Source organism: Entelurus aequoreus, linkage group LG02 (assembly GCF_033978785.1).
Source record: "Entelurus aequoreus isolate RoL-2023_Sb linkage group LG02, RoL_Eaeq_v1.1, whole genome shotgun sequence".
NCBI classification, from domain to species: domain Eukaryota; kingdom Metazoa; phylum Chordata; class Actinopteri; order Syngnathiformes; family Syngnathidae; genus Entelurus; species Entelurus aequoreus.
The window spans coordinates 29646047-29664009 of record NC_084732.1 but is presented as its reverse complement, the minus strand read 5'-3'; the positions used below and the strand labels follow the sequence as shown (position 1 = coordinate 29664009).

At 37.8% G+C, this 17963-nt stretch overlaps 1 protein-coding gene and 1 long non-coding RNA gene across 4 annotated transcripts in view; one reads left to right on the top strand and one right to left on the bottom strand.

Annotated features, from left to right (window-relative positions):
• Positions 1 to 17963, bottom strand: part of LOC133632373 (ras-specific guanine nucleotide-releasing factor 1-like) — a 67828-nt gene that overhangs the window by 41177 nt on the left and 8688 nt on the right. Inside the window, exons 2-11 of one of the 2 annotated variants that reach the window (XM_062024766.1) lie at positions 10944 to 11050; positions 7554 to 7701; positions 6766 to 6858; positions 6070 to 6323; positions 5910 to 5989; positions 4955 to 5148; positions 3922 to 4031; positions 3257 to 3375; positions 2666 to 2826; positions 2512 to 2575 (exon numbers count right to left, since the gene is read on the bottom strand). In XM_062024766.1, coding sequence (XP_061880750.1) covers positions 2512 to 2575; positions 2666 to 2826; positions 3257 to 3375; positions 3922 to 4031; positions 4955 to 5148; positions 5910 to 5989; positions 6070 to 6323; positions 6766 to 6858; positions 7554 to 7701; positions 10944 to 11050 — 1330 coding nt within the window. Of the gene's footprint in view, positions 1 to 988; positions 1317 to 2511; positions 2576 to 2665; positions 2827 to 3256; positions 3376 to 3921; positions 4032 to 4954; positions 5149 to 5909; positions 5990 to 6069; positions 6324 to 6765; positions 6859 to 7553; positions 7702 to 10943; positions 11051 to 17963 lie in introns of those variants that run through there. The other variant, XM_062024775.1, reaches the window with a different exon arrangement.
• LOC133632386 (uncharacterized) lies at positions 1068 to 17945 on the top strand. 2 transcript variants are annotated; one of them, XR_009821674.1, is made up of 3 exons: positions 1068 to 1215; positions 2681 to 2835; positions 12323 to 17945. It is a non-coding gene; the product is annotated as an uncharacterized LOC133632386 (long non-coding RNA). The 2 variants fall into 2 exon arrangements; XR_009821675.1 differs by lacking the exon at positions 1068 to 1215 and adding an exon at positions 1301 to 1364.

Sequence of the window (17963 nt, the reverse complement as noted above, 5' to 3'; positions counted from 1 at the left end):
TAAGGGATTCGAACCCTGTCTCCTGACTTTGAGGCAGTGCACTGTGCTGATTGATTGATTGATTGATTGATTGATTGATTGATTGATTGATTGATTGATTGATTGATTGATTGAGACTTTTATTAGTAGGTTGCACAGTGAAGTACATATTCCGTACAATTGACCACTAAATGGTAACACCCGAATAAGTTTTTCAACTTGTTTAAGTCGGAGTCCACTTAAATTGATTCATGATACAGATATATACTATCATATATACTATCATCATAATACAGTCACCACACAAGATAATCACATTGAATTATTTACATTATTTACAATCAGGGGTGTGGAGGGGGGTGGGGGGGTAGGATATGGACAGCAAGTAGTGGACATAGAGAGAGAGAGAGAGAGAGAGAGAGAGAGACAGAGAGAGAGAGAGAGAGAGAGAGAGAGATCAGAAGGCATAAGAAAAAGTATCTGCATTTGATTGTTTATATCTGATTATTAGCAATTGATTATTAGCAATCCGGGAAGGGTGTTAGTTTAGGGTTGTAGCTGCCTGGAGGTGAACTTTTATTGCGGTTTTGAAGGAGGATAGAGATGCCCTTTCTTTTATACCTGTTGGGAGCGCATTCCACATTGATGTGGCATAGAAAGAGAATGAGTAAAGACCTTTGTTAGTTCGGAATCTGGGTTTAACGTGGTTAGTGGAGCTCCCCCTGGTGTTGTGGTTATGGCGGTCATTTACGTTAAGGAAGTAGTTTGACATGTACTTCTGTATCAGGGAGGTGTAGTGGATTTTATAGACTAGGCTCAGTGCAAGTTGTTTAACTCTGTCCTCCACCTTGAGCCAGCCCACTTTAGAGAAGTGGGTAGGAGTGAGGTGGCTATTACAAACAATATATACATTATATTAAAATAAGCATCAATGATGACATGAAATTAATAATTTATACAATTTTCCACATGATTATATCCTGAAAAAAATAAAAATAAATGAGCTTACTTGATGTAGTTGCCACAGCATTAATGCACAGGAACCTCCGCAAACGCAGGTGGCGCTATACCCAATTTGGCTCCTTCGAATTACCTGGTTCAAACCAGTACGTCAGACTCCATTGTCAGACTTTGCAAACATCAACAAACTAGGACCATGACCAACATTGACTTTCCCCTGCATTTATTGAGTACGTTTTACCCTAAGTACGAATGAAAAGAGCAAAATGAGATTTGGTAAGTGTCACCGCCGAATCCTTTCTGTGTACGGTAGTTAGTTTGACGAAAACCAATCTGACGGCGGGAATGGTGGCTGCGCATGCGGAGATCGAACAACATTTCCGGAAGTAATTCACGGACAGCAAATTGTGGCAAAATACTTCGCGGTGGGTTTGACAAATTTCCCAGACAGCTATTTGGAGACATTTGGTAATATAGCTAATAGTAGGCAGCGGGAAATAGTGGTAAACAAAAGATTATGTTTCCAATAGGGATGTGCGATACCACTGATTTTCCATTTTCATTTATTCGTTCTTTCACTTCAGGCTGGTATCAGCGATACTGATTCGATACCAATACTTTGTGCTAATTTAACCAATGTGTCTGGTAAAATTGAGAAAGTAATGTATTTCAAGCTCCTGGGGAATATATTCAAACTATATAAAATGACAAGGCGAAAAAAATGCAAACAAGTGCGTTCTTATTTATATTCAACGAATGTAGTCGCTGAAATTAGGCTACAATAAAATGATACATAAGTGACTTAATTTCATTGTCAAAAGTTTTCTTATATAAACAAATGACAGACTGAATGACTGAGCATAGCGCTGATGCGATTGCGCATTACGTACTACTGTACTTACCTTGGCGGAGAAATAAGTAGTTCACACAAATCGTGTTTCATTTTGACAAGATCTCAGTGATTTAGTTTCTTTACACTGTCTTCCTGTTAATACTATACATTATAGCAAATAACGGAAGTATCAATATTTTGATTTGAGCATTGATATTGGAGCATCAAGATCAGGTATTGGTGGTATCGATATTTCGTATCGATATTTCAGTATCGATCTGCAACATGAGGCTGTTTCCTGCTCCTCTTCTTTGTCCTCCTCCTTCTGCTCATTCTCCTTCTCTTTATATCACTTGTTTTCAAGGTCAATTATAAATTGTGTTATTCACACATTGTTTATTCTCCCATAGCTATTAGATCTCTGGGTGGTCAACAAAACAGTAGAACTAAATATAATTATTGTCAAGGTGCTGATATTGACGTTATTATATTAATGTCTGGGCTCTGGATACCTGGCTGACATTAGGTGTGTTTAGAACAAAATATGCACCCATTTACTTTGGCTGAAACAGCACTGTATTTAGTGTATTATATATTTTGCACTCAACAGTAACTTTTGCTGCATGGTAGAATAGTGGTTAGCACATCTGCCTTACTGTCAGGAGATCTGGGTTTGAATCACTGTTGGAGTTTTGCTGTGTGAAGTTTGGAAATGGATGGATAGATGAACTGTAACTTACGCTCATCATCGGCACCCTCAGTCTCTTCCATCAGTGTGCAGTCAATGAGAGACACTACACCATTCTGTAACACAAATGTGGCACACAAATGCTGTTGAATGATTTTATAAAACTGGAAATTTCTAAATAAAGTGATACCATGCTTCTGCTGTACCTTTGTGATGTGCAGTTTCCCCCCCGAGCCTCGAGTGCAGATGATGAGATGTTTGGAAAAGAGGAAGCACTGGCGCTCGCCTTCCTTCTTCAGAGACAAAGAACCCAGACGGCCTCTGGTTATCTTGCCCTTCTCGCTCATTGGCACCTGTATCAGAGAACCTGTGGAAGGTCAGTATTATCAGACACAGCCTAGTTCTTGACAAGAGTAGACAAACCTTAATTTAAGAACACTGTTTTCATCCAATCTGCATCTCACTTGCCACAAACTCCTCAAACGCTTTTTAGCATTTCTAGATCTTATGCTGGAGTATCATTTTCATTATTTGTCCAAAGTCCTACTCCGGGGCCATTTGCGGCCCATAGCTCATTTACCTTTGTCATCACTAATACAAAGCTGGGATGTAGACTGTTTTTCTTTGTATTTAACTGTTAAGCATATCTTAATCTACATTGGATTGTTTAATAAACAACAGGTGAGGAATATTAACGTGCCTTTGTTTACAACAACCAAAGAGCTGTTAATTAGAACTAACTGAAAATGCCAGAAATGCTGTAGACCAACATAATGTTTGAAATCAAACATGCATACCTTGTCTTACAAATGTCTGGCTGGTATCCAGCAGCACTTCACAGCCCTCGACAATCATTCGCTCAATAGCCAGATTTTTTCTGATGTTCTCTGTCTCACTCACCTCATCGTGCATTATTCTGAAACAAATAAACTGGAATTACCTTCATGATCATAAGGGACACAATCAAAACAAAACATATCCCCTTATACAAACTCCCATTGAGGTGAATCAACGGGGTTCCAAGTTGGTCTGACAATAAAAGTGCATGAAAACAAATTTATGCCTTAGAACGTATTCTGTGAATTTCGAACTGTGGTGCACAGATGGGCATATTCATAACTTAATTGATTTTTGATTAATTTTAGCTTGAAGCAATTGTGGTAAAAAGGGAGTACACTACTTGACTGCAACCAGCAGAGGCACTGTTGATTCTGCCTCAACCGATATGCTGTCTAAAGAAGGCCATCAAGTTGATTATTGGAAGTTGAGGGGCATTATTGCAAACTATACCACCCATCATAGTGCGATTGTCCCATTATTTCAAAAATATATATATAAAAAAAAAGAATCAATTACTTTTATCATTTGTAAAACAAAGACTTTTAGTCAAATGCTTATCTTTAGTTGTAAGTCTTGGCAGTTAATTTTTGCGGTATTGAATGATTGACAGACATTGATGTACCTCGAAAGTTCCTCGAGTTTCGATTTGGCGTAATCCAAGCTATTTCTCTCCACATGCTCATGAGGAGTGTGAGCCAGTAATTCGTGTAGGGTCAGGATATAACGAGGGATCTGACAGAGAAACATGAGACAAATCCTGAAATTAAAAACAAGTTCCAGAAATCACAAGTAGTTTTAACACTTTATTGTACAGTGGTTTCTTGGTTTTCGCATGCCACACTTTTCTGATCACCTCAGTTTGTTTTCAATGTTCAGTGTTTAGTGTTATTATTTTGTTGGCGTCTGTAACAATGAAATTATTTCTCATTGGAAAAATGTATACATTTTTTTAATGGCTTACTAACGAAAACTGAGGTACCACTGTACATTATTCAAGAGTATCAATTTGGAAGGGGAAAATAGAAGAACATATAGAGTTGTTTTTTGCAGCTTCAAGAGCTTTTGAAGTCTACATATTTGGTTATGAAAAATAATTAAAACTATGGTAGAGCTAAATCTAATCCGTGATTATTTCTTACCTAAATTATTAAGAGGTGTGTCCCATATACCCCCATAGTCTATCACTTCACATCTATGTCCTTACATCTGTTTGATAACTAGAAAAAAAACCCTCTCTTCCCATTAAAAACTTAGCAACTGTTGCCACCTCACAAGAAATACTGTCAAGTCATTACCGAGCTCTTAGAACCACAGGCAAGAAAACACAAACGGCTCTAATAGATGCAATACATTATAGGCCATAACTGTTGCATTACTGATGTGGTGATTATAAAAGTGAAATGTACAGTTACTGCAGGGGCCATAATTAACAATTAAAATACGTACACTTAAACGCCATCTTTCAGTTCCCAATAAACCTGAAGGAGGGGATGGCCAGATTTATGATTGCACTTAAATAAAAGCTATAAAATACCTGCACTCCCCAAGCGATAACAACTGTTGTTGTAAGTGTTGTTTGTGGGGAAAATAAAATTTCATGCCGCAGTGCATGCAGTGAAGCACAATAAGGAGCATGTTTGTCTTGATGTGGGTACCTGAAACATGGGGTAAGTGAGGAATGTCTCCAGCGTCCTTTCTTCACAATCAGGCTTGGCCTCGTACTGCTTCAGCAGCTTGTCAAAGTCTCTGTTCTGTTTGCAGTGGGCCAAGATTTGCAGGCTGTACTGGTGGTTCCGCACAAATTCTTGGTAGATGTTTAACATGGGCAGCAAAATGTCAAAGAGGTCAGCTGGGAAAATAAATAAGAATTATGTTGGGTAAAATCTTCAGTTTTCAAACCAGGACCTTGTTAAGCATACTTTAACTTTTTGCCGCCTAATATGGATTGGCGAGCTGTTTTTTTCCCTGCTTTGTCATAAAACTATAATTGAATAAGAGAATGGAAGATTGCCTGAAAATATAGTCATATGAAAAAAAAATATATATTGACAGACTTGGCCGATAGACAAATGCTATCCTGTAATCACTATACACCAAAAGTAATGCAACAAGACACAGTCATTGGAATCTGAAGCAGGCAAAGACAAGAGATGGAATGGAGTGGACAGCAAAGAAGGCTGGGTGTTGCAGACAGAAGAGGCTTCAAGCTGACTTCCCTTTGACTGTTACAAGATGCACGGCCTCACCAACAGCTCCAAGTTGGCAAAGACCAGTGTGCTTCTTTTGAGTGCGGTTTTGAGAGCTTGATTAAAGTCTCAGTCAAAATCAGCAAATTTGGCTGCAACAGAAGGCAGATTGCTTTCTGCCTGTCTGCGGGCAACAGAGAAGCGTGGTGAAGATTCCTTGCAAGTTGGTGACTTTTATCTGCGATTCAAATTTGATGAACAAGGAGTCTGTCCAGATGGCTTGCACTTAATAAATTCTTGATTATTCTATTCAAGAGGCCTTTTAGGAGACAAGAAAGTAGAGGCCCAAAGCATCCTGAGAACTACAGCCCACCTTTCAGAAAATGTCAGTGTGTATTTTTGGAGAGATTGCCATAATTCTTACCCAGCACCAGGGTTGGCCAGCTGGCTATCCTGGCCTTCAGGCCCTGGTAGAAGATTTGGTGGAGGAACATGATAGTCTCGCTGACAAAAAAAATAGGCACAGTCATGAGTTTTTCATCTTTGCAAAATGCCACCACCGTCTCCGTCGGCTGCTTCACTACCTGTTGAGGAAGATGCTGCTGACATCATCGTGGGTGATGGGTGGCTTCTTGGAGCTGGCGGCCATGCGTAGAGGCCGCAGAAAGTTGTTGACCAGGATGTGCAGTTGCTGGACGTATTCCGCTTCGGCCTCCAGCATGCTAAACACCACCTGGTTCCTCTTCCTCATGCTTTCCGCATGGGGTGAACGGATGTAATCTTGGATGATGGTTTTCCACTTCCTGCGGCAAATCCAGCCTCGTAGGAAACTTTGGACCTGCGATGGGAATCAGTGGTATATTGTATTCTTCTACAAAACAAAAATGCTGGATACAAAATTTCATTCATGGTTCATTGCATTCCCATTTCTTAAATACTTTTTTGATGTTCACACCTGATCAAGATTTACCGACCCAAAGCATACCACAGATCGCTTGGTTCAAAACTCAGCTTTAAGTACCACTCTTAAAATTGGTTTCCTTAATCTGCGGTGGTGGAAACCATATGTCACTGGTCTGTGAACATTTCAGTTCACAGAGCAGGCTGCCAACTTTAGAGTGACGTGCTTTTAGTCGAAGGAGCCCTCAACGAGAGAGCAGCTGCTTGACTGAATATCGGATGAAGAGCTCTCAACTGCGGGAAAGCGTTCAGTTGCTTTTCATTGCTTTGGTTATTTTTAACCTGCTTGCTAAATGTGGATGCACACTCAAGTTCCCCACCTTTTTTATTTTCTTGATTTCTGTGTCATCATCACTGGGCGGTACTTCTGGATTGGACTGGATCTTCTCATTGTCCTTCAGCAGCCCTGCGATCTAGCATTCAAAGTAAAATCCAGTAGATAGTTACATCCATCCATCAATTTTCTACCACTTGTCCCTTACGGGGTCGTGGGGGGTGCTGGAGCCTATCTCAGCCGCATTCGAGCGGTAGGCGGGGTACACCCTGGACAAGTCGCCACCTCATAGCAGGGCCAACACAGATAGACAGACAACATTCACACTTAAAAATTGTCTGAAAATTGCACCTATTTTATCAAATTTATTCTTGTTTTATTTATCCCCATTTTAGTTAGAACATTGTTAAAAGACTTAATACTTCCATAATAAGGGCATCTATTCAGTCTGCATTTTAAACAGACCCATTAATTATTTGTTCTGCTGATTGTAGTTTCAGATACTAAAGTAGCCGATTCATTTACTGAAAAGGTTCTATTCAGACTGATGTATCCATTTCTGTAGTAAAGTGAAATGCATTTGCTCTACAAATTGTCATTGATTGACTGGTGGTTTCTGTTAAACATTAGACTACTGTTTTGTTTGGATGTAATATTGACAAAAGATACTGAAGTTATAAAAGCTTTCTTTTTAGGACAAATATATAAAAAGTAAGCACAATTTTTGTCCCGTGAACCTTTCGGTATTTATTTTCAAGCCATTTTCCTCAAGCTGTAATCCGCCTCCAAAGTAGTCAACACATGTTTCTAGAAAGATAACACAAGGCAGTTTACCTCTGATTTTAGCCGCTCTATCTCAATTTCCCCATCCTCGATCTGTTGTCGAAGTTGCTTGGCAACCGTTTTCTCCGTCTCCACTATTTGTAGTAGATGCAGATACTTCTGCATGAGGGTCTCATGCTCTGTAGCCAAGTTCCTGTAACTACAGTGACACGCAAACAGACACAGACATCAAAAGGACCTCATTATTGTACGTTTCAATGGGCCGTTTCAATGGCTGAATCAAAGACAAAGCCGATCTTTGATCAGTATAATTTTAACTTATGGTACCTTTTCAGGATCAGTCCACATATGAACTTGTATAACAGCTATACTGCATCAAACTAGATACAAATGCCACTTCTGTATGAACAATGTTTCTATTCTTCACCCACTGTTAATATTGGACATGAATGCTAAAATAAGCTTGAAAATCAAAGCCGACGACTCCTTCAAACTCACACAATTGCCTCTTGGTACATCGTGAAAAAGTTCCAGTGGCAGTGTAAAACAATGCAAATGTCTTCCATGCTTTGCTTCTGCTGTGTACTCATTGGCTACTAACTTTCTGTACAGTAAAAGTCGTTGCTTTAGAGTGAGCACTAGGGTTGTCACGATACCAATATTTTAGTACCGGTACCGGTACCAAAATGTAAATTTATATTTAGTTTTGAGGCCAAAATGCGTCTGTTCTCCCTTTTCTGTCTACACACCTTGTCTGCTTGTAAGTACTCAATGATTGTGCGTTGCCGAACAAGCTCTGCTGCTCGTAAAACCAGTAATGTCATGACGTGACGATGCGCCGTCATGCCCGGGTACTGGTACTTTTCAAACAGAGTATGGTACAGTTTTTGATTCATTAGTACCGCGATACTATACCAGTACCACAAATTGTACAAATTGTACCACAAACCGTTATACCGTACAACCCAAGTGAGCACCAATCAAAGTTCCCATCAATAGCGCCAATCAATTGCTCCTTTATCACACAAATGCACAGCGCTGACATTTAGAGTGATTGCAATGCTCAGTTTTCTGTGTCCGCTTGATCTCTCGTTCATTGGACAGATCTGCCCGATCTACTTAATTAAAATCTAATTTTTTTTGTGTCAGAAAGTGCATTTGACTTTCATTGGAAAATGTAACAAACATGTTTTTTATGTTGTTTTGAATGTTTTTAACTCGTTTCAATGGTACTGTTGTATAAGAATAATGCTCTTGGAAGGAGTTGTTCCATCGCGGGGATGTAACTTGACTTCCTGTTGTTGATGTCATACTGTTCTTCAGCCCAAACTAGTTGAGACTGAATCAGCAGCACCTTTGCTGGTCGCAGCTAGGGTTGCGCAATATTCATGATATATGAGATCCATCCATTTTCTACCGCTTGTCCCTTGCGGGGTCGCGGGGGGTGCTGGAGCCTATCTCAGCTGCATTCGGGCAGAAGGCGGGGTACACACTGGACAAGTCACCACCTCATCGCAGGGCCTATCTATATAAATTCAGCCGACGATAGAGCTTTTAACACTATCGTACGTTTGTCTCGCAAATTTGACAAGCGAACGCAATAAAGCTTCCCTGCTAGGCAGCTAGTGGCTAATGTCCCTCCACAGTGCAAAGCCACTTCTCAGTCAGCAATCCTCTCCTCATTGGCAGCAAATAAACTAAGTTTGATACACGTACCATTATCACTTGAGGACTAGGAATAACTAAACATGCTACACTATACACCGTCAAAGGGATATGTTAGCCGCTAACCACTAAGCTTGAGCACTTGGTTTTAAACAGGTGGGCGGATCGATACACATATCAATAGTGACAATACCAAATTTAGTGTCAGTGTATGGTCAATACTACAGTGGTTACATCAATATTTTGTTATCGTTTGCAAGCTCAGTAAATAACTCGACACGTGGGCTTTGGGGAAAAAAAAGTTATTAAATATTTAATTGATATTGTTCCACCGCCTAACTGTGTTTTTGTCTGGTTATAATTGTATAATGAAAAATTAATCATTCAATGGTTTTGAAAATTTTGAAGTATCAGCATTTGTATGGCCAATACTGGATCGATACCCAGATGTATAGTATCGCCCAAAACTAATTTAAAGTATCCAAATAACAAAAGAATAAATGGTTTGTACACTTTAACAAAAGTGTAGAGAGAACAATGTTACAACAGAAAGCAACCAGCTATTAAAGGGGAATTGCACTTATTTTAGAATTTTGCCTATAATTCACAATCCTTATGAGGGACAATAACACATACAGTATGTCTTTAAAAAAAAAAAAAGCATTCTAACTCGTAAGTAAAAGTAAATAAAAGTCTGCATACAATGAAGCCAATGAAAGGCATGACGTCATTGTGTCTAGTGCATTTATTCCGACCATAAAACGCAATAAATAACCATCCAAAAACCGCCAACAATACTCCATCTACATGTTGTGATCTGAATATTAAATCAGGTATTAGCGATACTGTTATTACAAGCACTAACATTAAGGGACTACATTTAGCTACATTTGTCACAGAGGGAGACAACTTACTCATGCTGCTGTATTGACATCCTCAGCTGGTGAGTTGCTGCATCGTCTAGGAGCTCGTGAAACTTAATTCTAGATCATAAATAATGCCTCACACCTTGATAGTAAAATAAACTGAGAAGTTGGTAAAGTTTGAGAGCCAATTTATACCCGGAGCTGGCAAGATGGCTGTTACAACATTACATATATACTTACAGTGTTTAAATAAAACAATAATGGAGGTGTTTAGAGGTTTTTTAAGGGCTTTATAAGCAGAATAGAGCGACTCCCATAGGCTCCAATGTAAGCAACTTTTGTTCTCATTTATTTACAAGTTAGAATGCATTAAAAAAAACAAAATAAAAAACATGTGTTCTTGTTTTACATAAGGATTGTGAATGATAGGTAAAATTCCCCAAAAAGTGCAATTCCCCTTTAACAGTAAATTAGCAAAAACCTTAATACTGTATTACAGTAATTTTAATAAAATAATACAACAGGAAGCACAATATGTTACCACATATGTCAACAGCCCAATTAGGAGCCCATGTAACCCATTTTGAGATGGTTATATTATCATTTACAGGCCAAATAATATGTTGTGATACACAGTATATAATTATTGCAGGATGCTGCAGTATATTTCGCGATTTACATTTTAGGCCATATTGCCCATCCTTAGTCGCAGCCAGCTAGTGCACCCCACTTGCCCCCGTTGTTTGAAGATGCAATTCCTTAACATTCGTTCATAAAAATTCAACGTATGCTAATGCTTAATGACCAGTAGTGACTCCTTTAAAAGTCACAGTGTGATAAGTTCACATAAACTACTACACATCTACATATACCTACATTTTGACAACATGAGGGTATATTGTTCAAGTACCTTGCTTGTGTGATGGCGGCGACCCACTCGTCACAGTCCTTGACATCTTCTGTACGCAGCTCTAAAGCTTTCTGGTTGTCGTGATTGAACGTGACAGTGAAGTAATACTGGAAAACAGAGTAAGAAAGAGATCATAATTCCTGTTGCATTAACAGCCATGTCTGAGAAACTGTCAGCAGTAGCTCTGCAGCGTGTTCTCACCAGAATTGTACAAAAGGTTAAGCAGTGTATTGCGCTCATAACTCTCCTATTTTCCTAGCTCTGAGCGAATATGTGCATCAGTGTCATCCACATTCTCTAATGAGTGAAATACTAGGATTTAAACATATGTAACCATGCAAAAGATCCATAAGGGAATAGCTGCAATGAAGATTCTTGATAGCGATAGCAGATCCATGTGACATACTGTACATCAGGACAGTCAATTACCACCAGATCTGATTACAGTCTAAATTAGCTGTTTAGCTTATTTTAGATCCTGCATACTGTACAAATAGATTTTTCTTTTTCAAGTTATGTGAGATGTATTATTTTTTAAAGTCTTACACAGTATAAAATGTAAATACAATTTTAATTATACCATAATTATGTGAATTTGCAAAAAATGTAATCAAACTTTAGGAATTTCTACACATCATTAAAAAATTACAAACAAAAGGCAGACAAAATATAATATTACTGCACCGAAATTTTGCAATTAACTCGTCAGTTAGGGAGTTACAATAGTTACAACAATAAGACAACATCCTTTTCACATTACAAATGTTATCTACTACAGTGATTCTACGGGAACGCGGGCTCCATCTAGTGGTACGCCAAATAATCCCTTAATTAAATATCCAAACACATTGTTACTGTTCAAACTGTGTGTAATGTTACAGAGGCCAAACATATTCAATGAACTTGTTAAATAAAACCTCTGCCTTGTTTTCAATAAATATTTAGGCCTACTACGCTACTGTATTTTAATGTTGGTCATTATAGTGGCACTCAGAGAGCCAAGTGTTTTCTGTGGTGGTATTCAATGAAAAAAGTTTGGGAACCATTAATCTAATGTATTGCTACTAATATTTTTTACACAAACACCTGCAAGATGTTACATTATCAAATTTATTTCTCAAAGATTTCTGAGCTCACAAACCCCCTCAATCAGTACGCAACAACAATAGACAGAGCCTCTATACGGTAAAGGCGCTGATGTAAATGAGCCCCTAAAAATCCACTATATTGGTTTTTCATCTACCCCAAATGCCAAGAGTGAATCATCCGTGTAGCCGAGCAACGTTTCATATTTCCTGATAAGGAGCAACGCAAGTATTTGTCAATAACACATTTTCTGTTTCCCATCTTAATGCGCCAATATTTTTTATTGTGTACAGGAACGGCGTGGCGCGGGTTGAGAGAGTGGCCGTGCCAGCAACTTGAGGGTTCCTGGTTCGATCCCCACCTTCTACTAACCTCGTCACGTCTGTTGTGTCCTTGAGCAAGACACTTCACCCTTGCTCCTGATGGGTCGCGGTTAGGGCCCTGAATGGCAGCTCCCGCCATCAGTGTGTGAATGTGTGTGTGAATGTGGAAATACTGTCAAAGCGCTTTGAGTACCTTGAAGGTAGAAAAGCGCTATACAAGTATAACCCATTTACCATTTACGTTTTGAGATACGTTGTTATCCAGTTTTAAATAATAATCAAGGGAAGATGCACACTAACAACAGTTAGCAGTAGGGATGATGTTTGATAAGGAATTATCGAGTTCGAGCCTATTATCGAATCCTCTTATCGGACCGATTCCTTATCGATTCTCTTATCGAGTCCAGATAGGTTGTTGTATATGGAAAAAAACACACAATATTTGGTTTAACAAAAGCTCACTTTTATTATATAATAAAAAAATAAAATCTAATAAATAAATAAATATTGACTCTTACCCACCTAAAAAAATAAAATAAAATAAATAAATATTGACTGTTGTTACCCAAAGTATATTAAGTGGGATTTTTCAGAGAAACAAATATATACAGTAACACAAAAACAACCTGTCTCTGTGATCACTATAGGTGTATAAATAATAATATAGTGTTAAATAAAATCAGTCCCTTGGGCACAAAACTGAAAATAATACAGCTCTCCAAAAAGTGCACTTCTGCTGCTATTTGACATAACTGTTTGTTATGATGCTTTGACATTTTTGCACTTTATTTCTTTATTGAAAGAACATTCTATGAAGAGAAAAGTTCTTTGCAAATGTGGTTACAATGCTAATAAATGAAAAGTCAAAGCTAAAAAAAGAAATACACTTTATTGAGTTGACATTATTTCTTTATGGGGGAAAAATGTTATGAGGTAGAGAATATAACAACTACACTACCCAGCATGCAACGGGAGTTACGAGCATGCGCGGTAGCCCCGAAAAGTGTTGCATGTTGCCACGCTGTGAAAGTAAACGTCAAGAACTCAGCCAACACGCCTCGTCTGCATTATTTATAATTAGACAGACAACACATCTACAGTGTGATTTTGTTTTGTTTACAAGGAAAGAAAAACAAAAGTTAAAAAAGGGAGATATGTTGTATATATATGTATGTGCTGCGGTTGTTTTAAGAACGTTGCGACAGCTGCCGTAAAGGAGGTGCGTTGCTATGTTTCCGGTTGGTCGTAAAAGTGTTCGTCATGTGTTTTACCCTGCTAAAATCTCTCAGTAAAGTTATTCGATGGATTATAGCTTTTGTTTTGAACTTTATTACACCTTGGAGCGCTTTTTCCCGTCCATTGTTTTCCTGCTTTCGCTATCTGCGCCTAATGACTGAGCTACGTGACGTCATTTATTGTGATGTCCCACGGAGCATTTCTGGTCCGGACGGGATTCGAATAAAGAATCAACTCTTTTCCTTTACTATAGTGGTCTCGATAACGGGTACCGGTTCTCAAAAAGGGATTCGAGTCCGAGGACTCGGTTCTTTTCTTATCAAACAACCGGGAAAACCGGTTTCGAGTATCATCCCTAGTTAGCAGTAGTACATTTTTGCAGCAACCGATCTATCAGTCTGACATCTAAAAACTATATGGCTATAACAGACAGTCATGATTCAGGATAAGATAGAATAGACTTTATTTATCCCATAATGGGGAAATATGTGGTTGCAGTGCAGATCCAATAAGTCCACATAAAATAAGGTAAAAACACATGAAGACAAGAGGGAAACATAAAAGACATGAAAAGAGCACAGGGCTGATGCAACCAGCTGTCACTTCATTGATGCAATTTCTACATATAGCTACTCATGAAAACAAGAGGGAAACATAAAATACATGAAAAGAGCAGAGCTGATGCAACCAGCTGCCACTTCATTGATGCAATTTCTACATATAGCTACACATGAAAACAAGAGGGAAACATAAAATACATGAAAAGAGCACAGAGCTGATGCAACCAGCTGCCACTTCATTGATGCGATTTCTACATATAGCTACACAAGTAAACACAACAAAAAATAAATAAAAAAATTGCAATAAATAATACATATTGCACACGTACCGTATTTTTCGAACTATAAGTCGCTCCGGAGTATACGTCGCACCAACCGAAAATGCACAATAAAGAAGGAAAAAAACATATATACGTCGCACTGGAGTATAATTTGCATTTATGGGGGAAATGTATTTGATAAAATCCAACACCAAGAATAGACATATGAAAGGCAATTTAAAATAAATAAAGAATAGTGAACAACAGGCTGAATAAGTGTACGCCATATGACGCACAAATAACCAACTGAGAACGTGCCTGGTATGTTAACGTAACATATTATGGTAAGAGTCATTCAAATAACTATAACATATAGAACATGCTATCTGTCATCTGTCACTCCCGATCGATAAATCCGATGAAATCTTCCTCCCCGGAGTCGTCTCTGGTATGTCCTTTCTTTCTGCTGCTCGATCGCCGTTCTCTGCTGCATATTTCACTGCGTCCAGCTTGTAATCTGCAGTATATGATTTCCTTTTCGGTGCCATTTTAGTTCAGCCCTTCTCAGTTTTTGTAAGTTACAGCCAATGTTGATGTGATCCATTTTAATAGCTACGGCAGTAGCGTATAGCATATAGCAGTTAGCATACCATGACCCACAATGCACTTCTGCCATGACCCTCCCCCGCCGAATTCTTATTGGTTGACGTGTGACTGACGATTGCTGACGTGTGCGTGACGATTGCTGCCATTTGCTTCGTCTCTTACGCGAATGAGATAAATAATATTATTTGATATTTTACGGTAATGTGATAATAATTTCACACATAAATCGCTCCGGAGTATATGTCGCACCCACGGCCAAACTATAAAAAAAACTGCAGTAATTACGGTAAATACGGTAATTACCAATTACTGATTTTACTGTGTGTCCTATGCGACATAGAAACAACCCCCAGTCTTAAAAGTTCATCACATCAAATATTTGTATATTTATTAACTTGTTTTATGCAATATCCTCTATATTTTGTGAGCTTTAAAGTTGTATTTAGGCCCATTTTATCACCTTATATATCTGATGCTTTTTAAGCTCTTCTGCATAAAATTTGAAATAATGTTTTCAAAATTGCCAGCAAAAAACCAACAACTCTCAGTTAAAATATTAATTGTAAAACAATGTATTGAATTGATTTATTAATTAAACTGTGGAATATAATTCTGTATTAATTACTTTGAAAATACTAATTATTTGTTTCAAGAATAATATATTTATTTTTATGACCGATTTAAATATGTAAATGATCAGTTCATATATTAATAAACTTAAACATTTTCCATGATGTTTCTGTTTATTTAATCGATTTGTAAAATTATCTAGTGGTATTTTTTGTTATTTCAAGGGCATTTATTTAATATTAAAAGCGTAAAAATCTTATGGAATGTACATTAAGAAAGTCTGATCAGTTATCTGATTGGCTAAAGAAAAGTCATTTAGTACAATATGGGGTAAATTTAAACAGTATATATTGTAAATAATATAACAGTTAACATAATTCCCTGAGGTATTTTGCAATTAATTAGCTTAATGTAAGATGATAGGGAATTTTAAAAATATATTTGAATAAATATTTTCTATCCAAAATAAAATGGTATAACATTAGACAAACTTGGCTGTACAGAAAATTGTTTCTTTTTGTTTTATTGACCCACTTTTACTCATATTTCTCCCATTTGTCTCTTCGATAAGTGCACAATAACAACTCTTATTCTCACATTTTGTTGGCCCCTTCAAATGCACTTTTTCAGATGCAATTAGGGGTTGCCATAGTAACAGTGGGTTTAAACATTGCTCGCCTTCTAAATGGAGAATAAGAAAGTGGAACACTACAAAGACTACATTGAGAAGGGAGCGATAGTTGAGGAGGGATGGATGCTTTTTTTTTTTGTTTATTTTGTACGAGGAGTGAGGCTATAAAAAGCATGTGTATGCCTGCAAAGGTGGCAGTTGGCTTGGCATCGATTCACTGCATTGTCCCTTCCCCTGTCACACACTGATAAAATCCACTCGCATGGCCCTTCCTCCTGTGGCTTTGACATACACAAACACACGCACAGACACAGCATCTGCATATGTAACTCGTTTAATGCTCGAGCTGCGGTGTAGTGTCGCCTCACAAGACCTCTGCAGCCTCGCTCATCGACTCGAGTGTCGTTCTTTTTACAAATCTGCATGCCCTCAGACACCTGCAGCATTGATTCCACTCCCTCTCCTCATTTCACCTAATTACCCGCTCAGTTAAAGTTGCTTCAACATGGGCTTCTCATGGGTTAGACATACAGTGTATAGACTTAACTCATCGCATCACAGGCATAGGCACGGTTGACAGCTGCATGTGTGCTGCAAAGTGTGCTGGTATCACACATTTGAAAAATACATGGTGTGGTACACAGTGGCCACTCTGCATTGGAGGCATCAGATGGCACTGTTTTTCTTTCTTTATTTCTTTATTATTTTATGTAATGCAGAATGGGAATTTGATTTTCAAATGTATTTAAATACCAGGGCTGTCAATATTAATGCATTGATGTAGATTGATCTATCAACGTTAATAATCTGATAAAAAATTTTAATGCAATTAACCCAAAATGACTCAAAATCCCTGGAATTGATCTGGCATTTCAGGCAGTTTGTCCAATTAAGGCAAGGCAAGGCACGTTTATTTATAGAGCACAATTCTTTCACAAGGTAATTTAAAGGGCTTTTCAGAAAAGGGCAAAAGAGGGCAAAAATCTGAAAATAAAATCTTCATAAAAACAATCATAATTTAAAATTAAAATCAATGAAATAGGTTTTATAAAATACTTTCAGTTGTCATGTGCACAATTAAATACAAGTGTTTGAACATTGCCAACATTGGTGTCTGTCTTACATCTTAGACTATGTCAGATTTTAAGAGCATAAACATAATTTTGATTCCTTGTATGTCTAGTACATGTGAAGAATTTACAATAAAGCTGATTTAGATTTTGATAACACTGAAACACAGTCTCAGCATGTTTGTTACTGTCAGCCATGTGCAAATGGGCTGTTGATCTGGTAGTAACAGACTAAACAGATGCTAAACACCACGTTGGCCCTCTAAATGGGAAATTTGAGTACAAAAAACCCATGCTGGAGCAGTCACGACAAAGTATAATGCAAACTCAGCAGAAAATTTGCGTTTCTATCATGAAATACTAGAATAATATCATGAAAGGTCACAGTAGTAACAGGACCACATTAATGTGGATGAATGTTTATTAAGACAGTTTTTTGTTAACATGAACATGATGTTAAACGTTAATCATAAGATATTAATAGATACGTAAGTAAAAACATATTCCCGTCCCTCACTTAATATGAAACATGGATTAATATAGATTAAAAATTATTTTGAATAGTGATTAATTGAAATGAATCCAGAGCAACCCTGTGATTAATCTGATAAAAAAAATAAATTGTTTGACAACACTGGTGTATACACAAAAAATACTAATAATCAGTAATTCAAACAG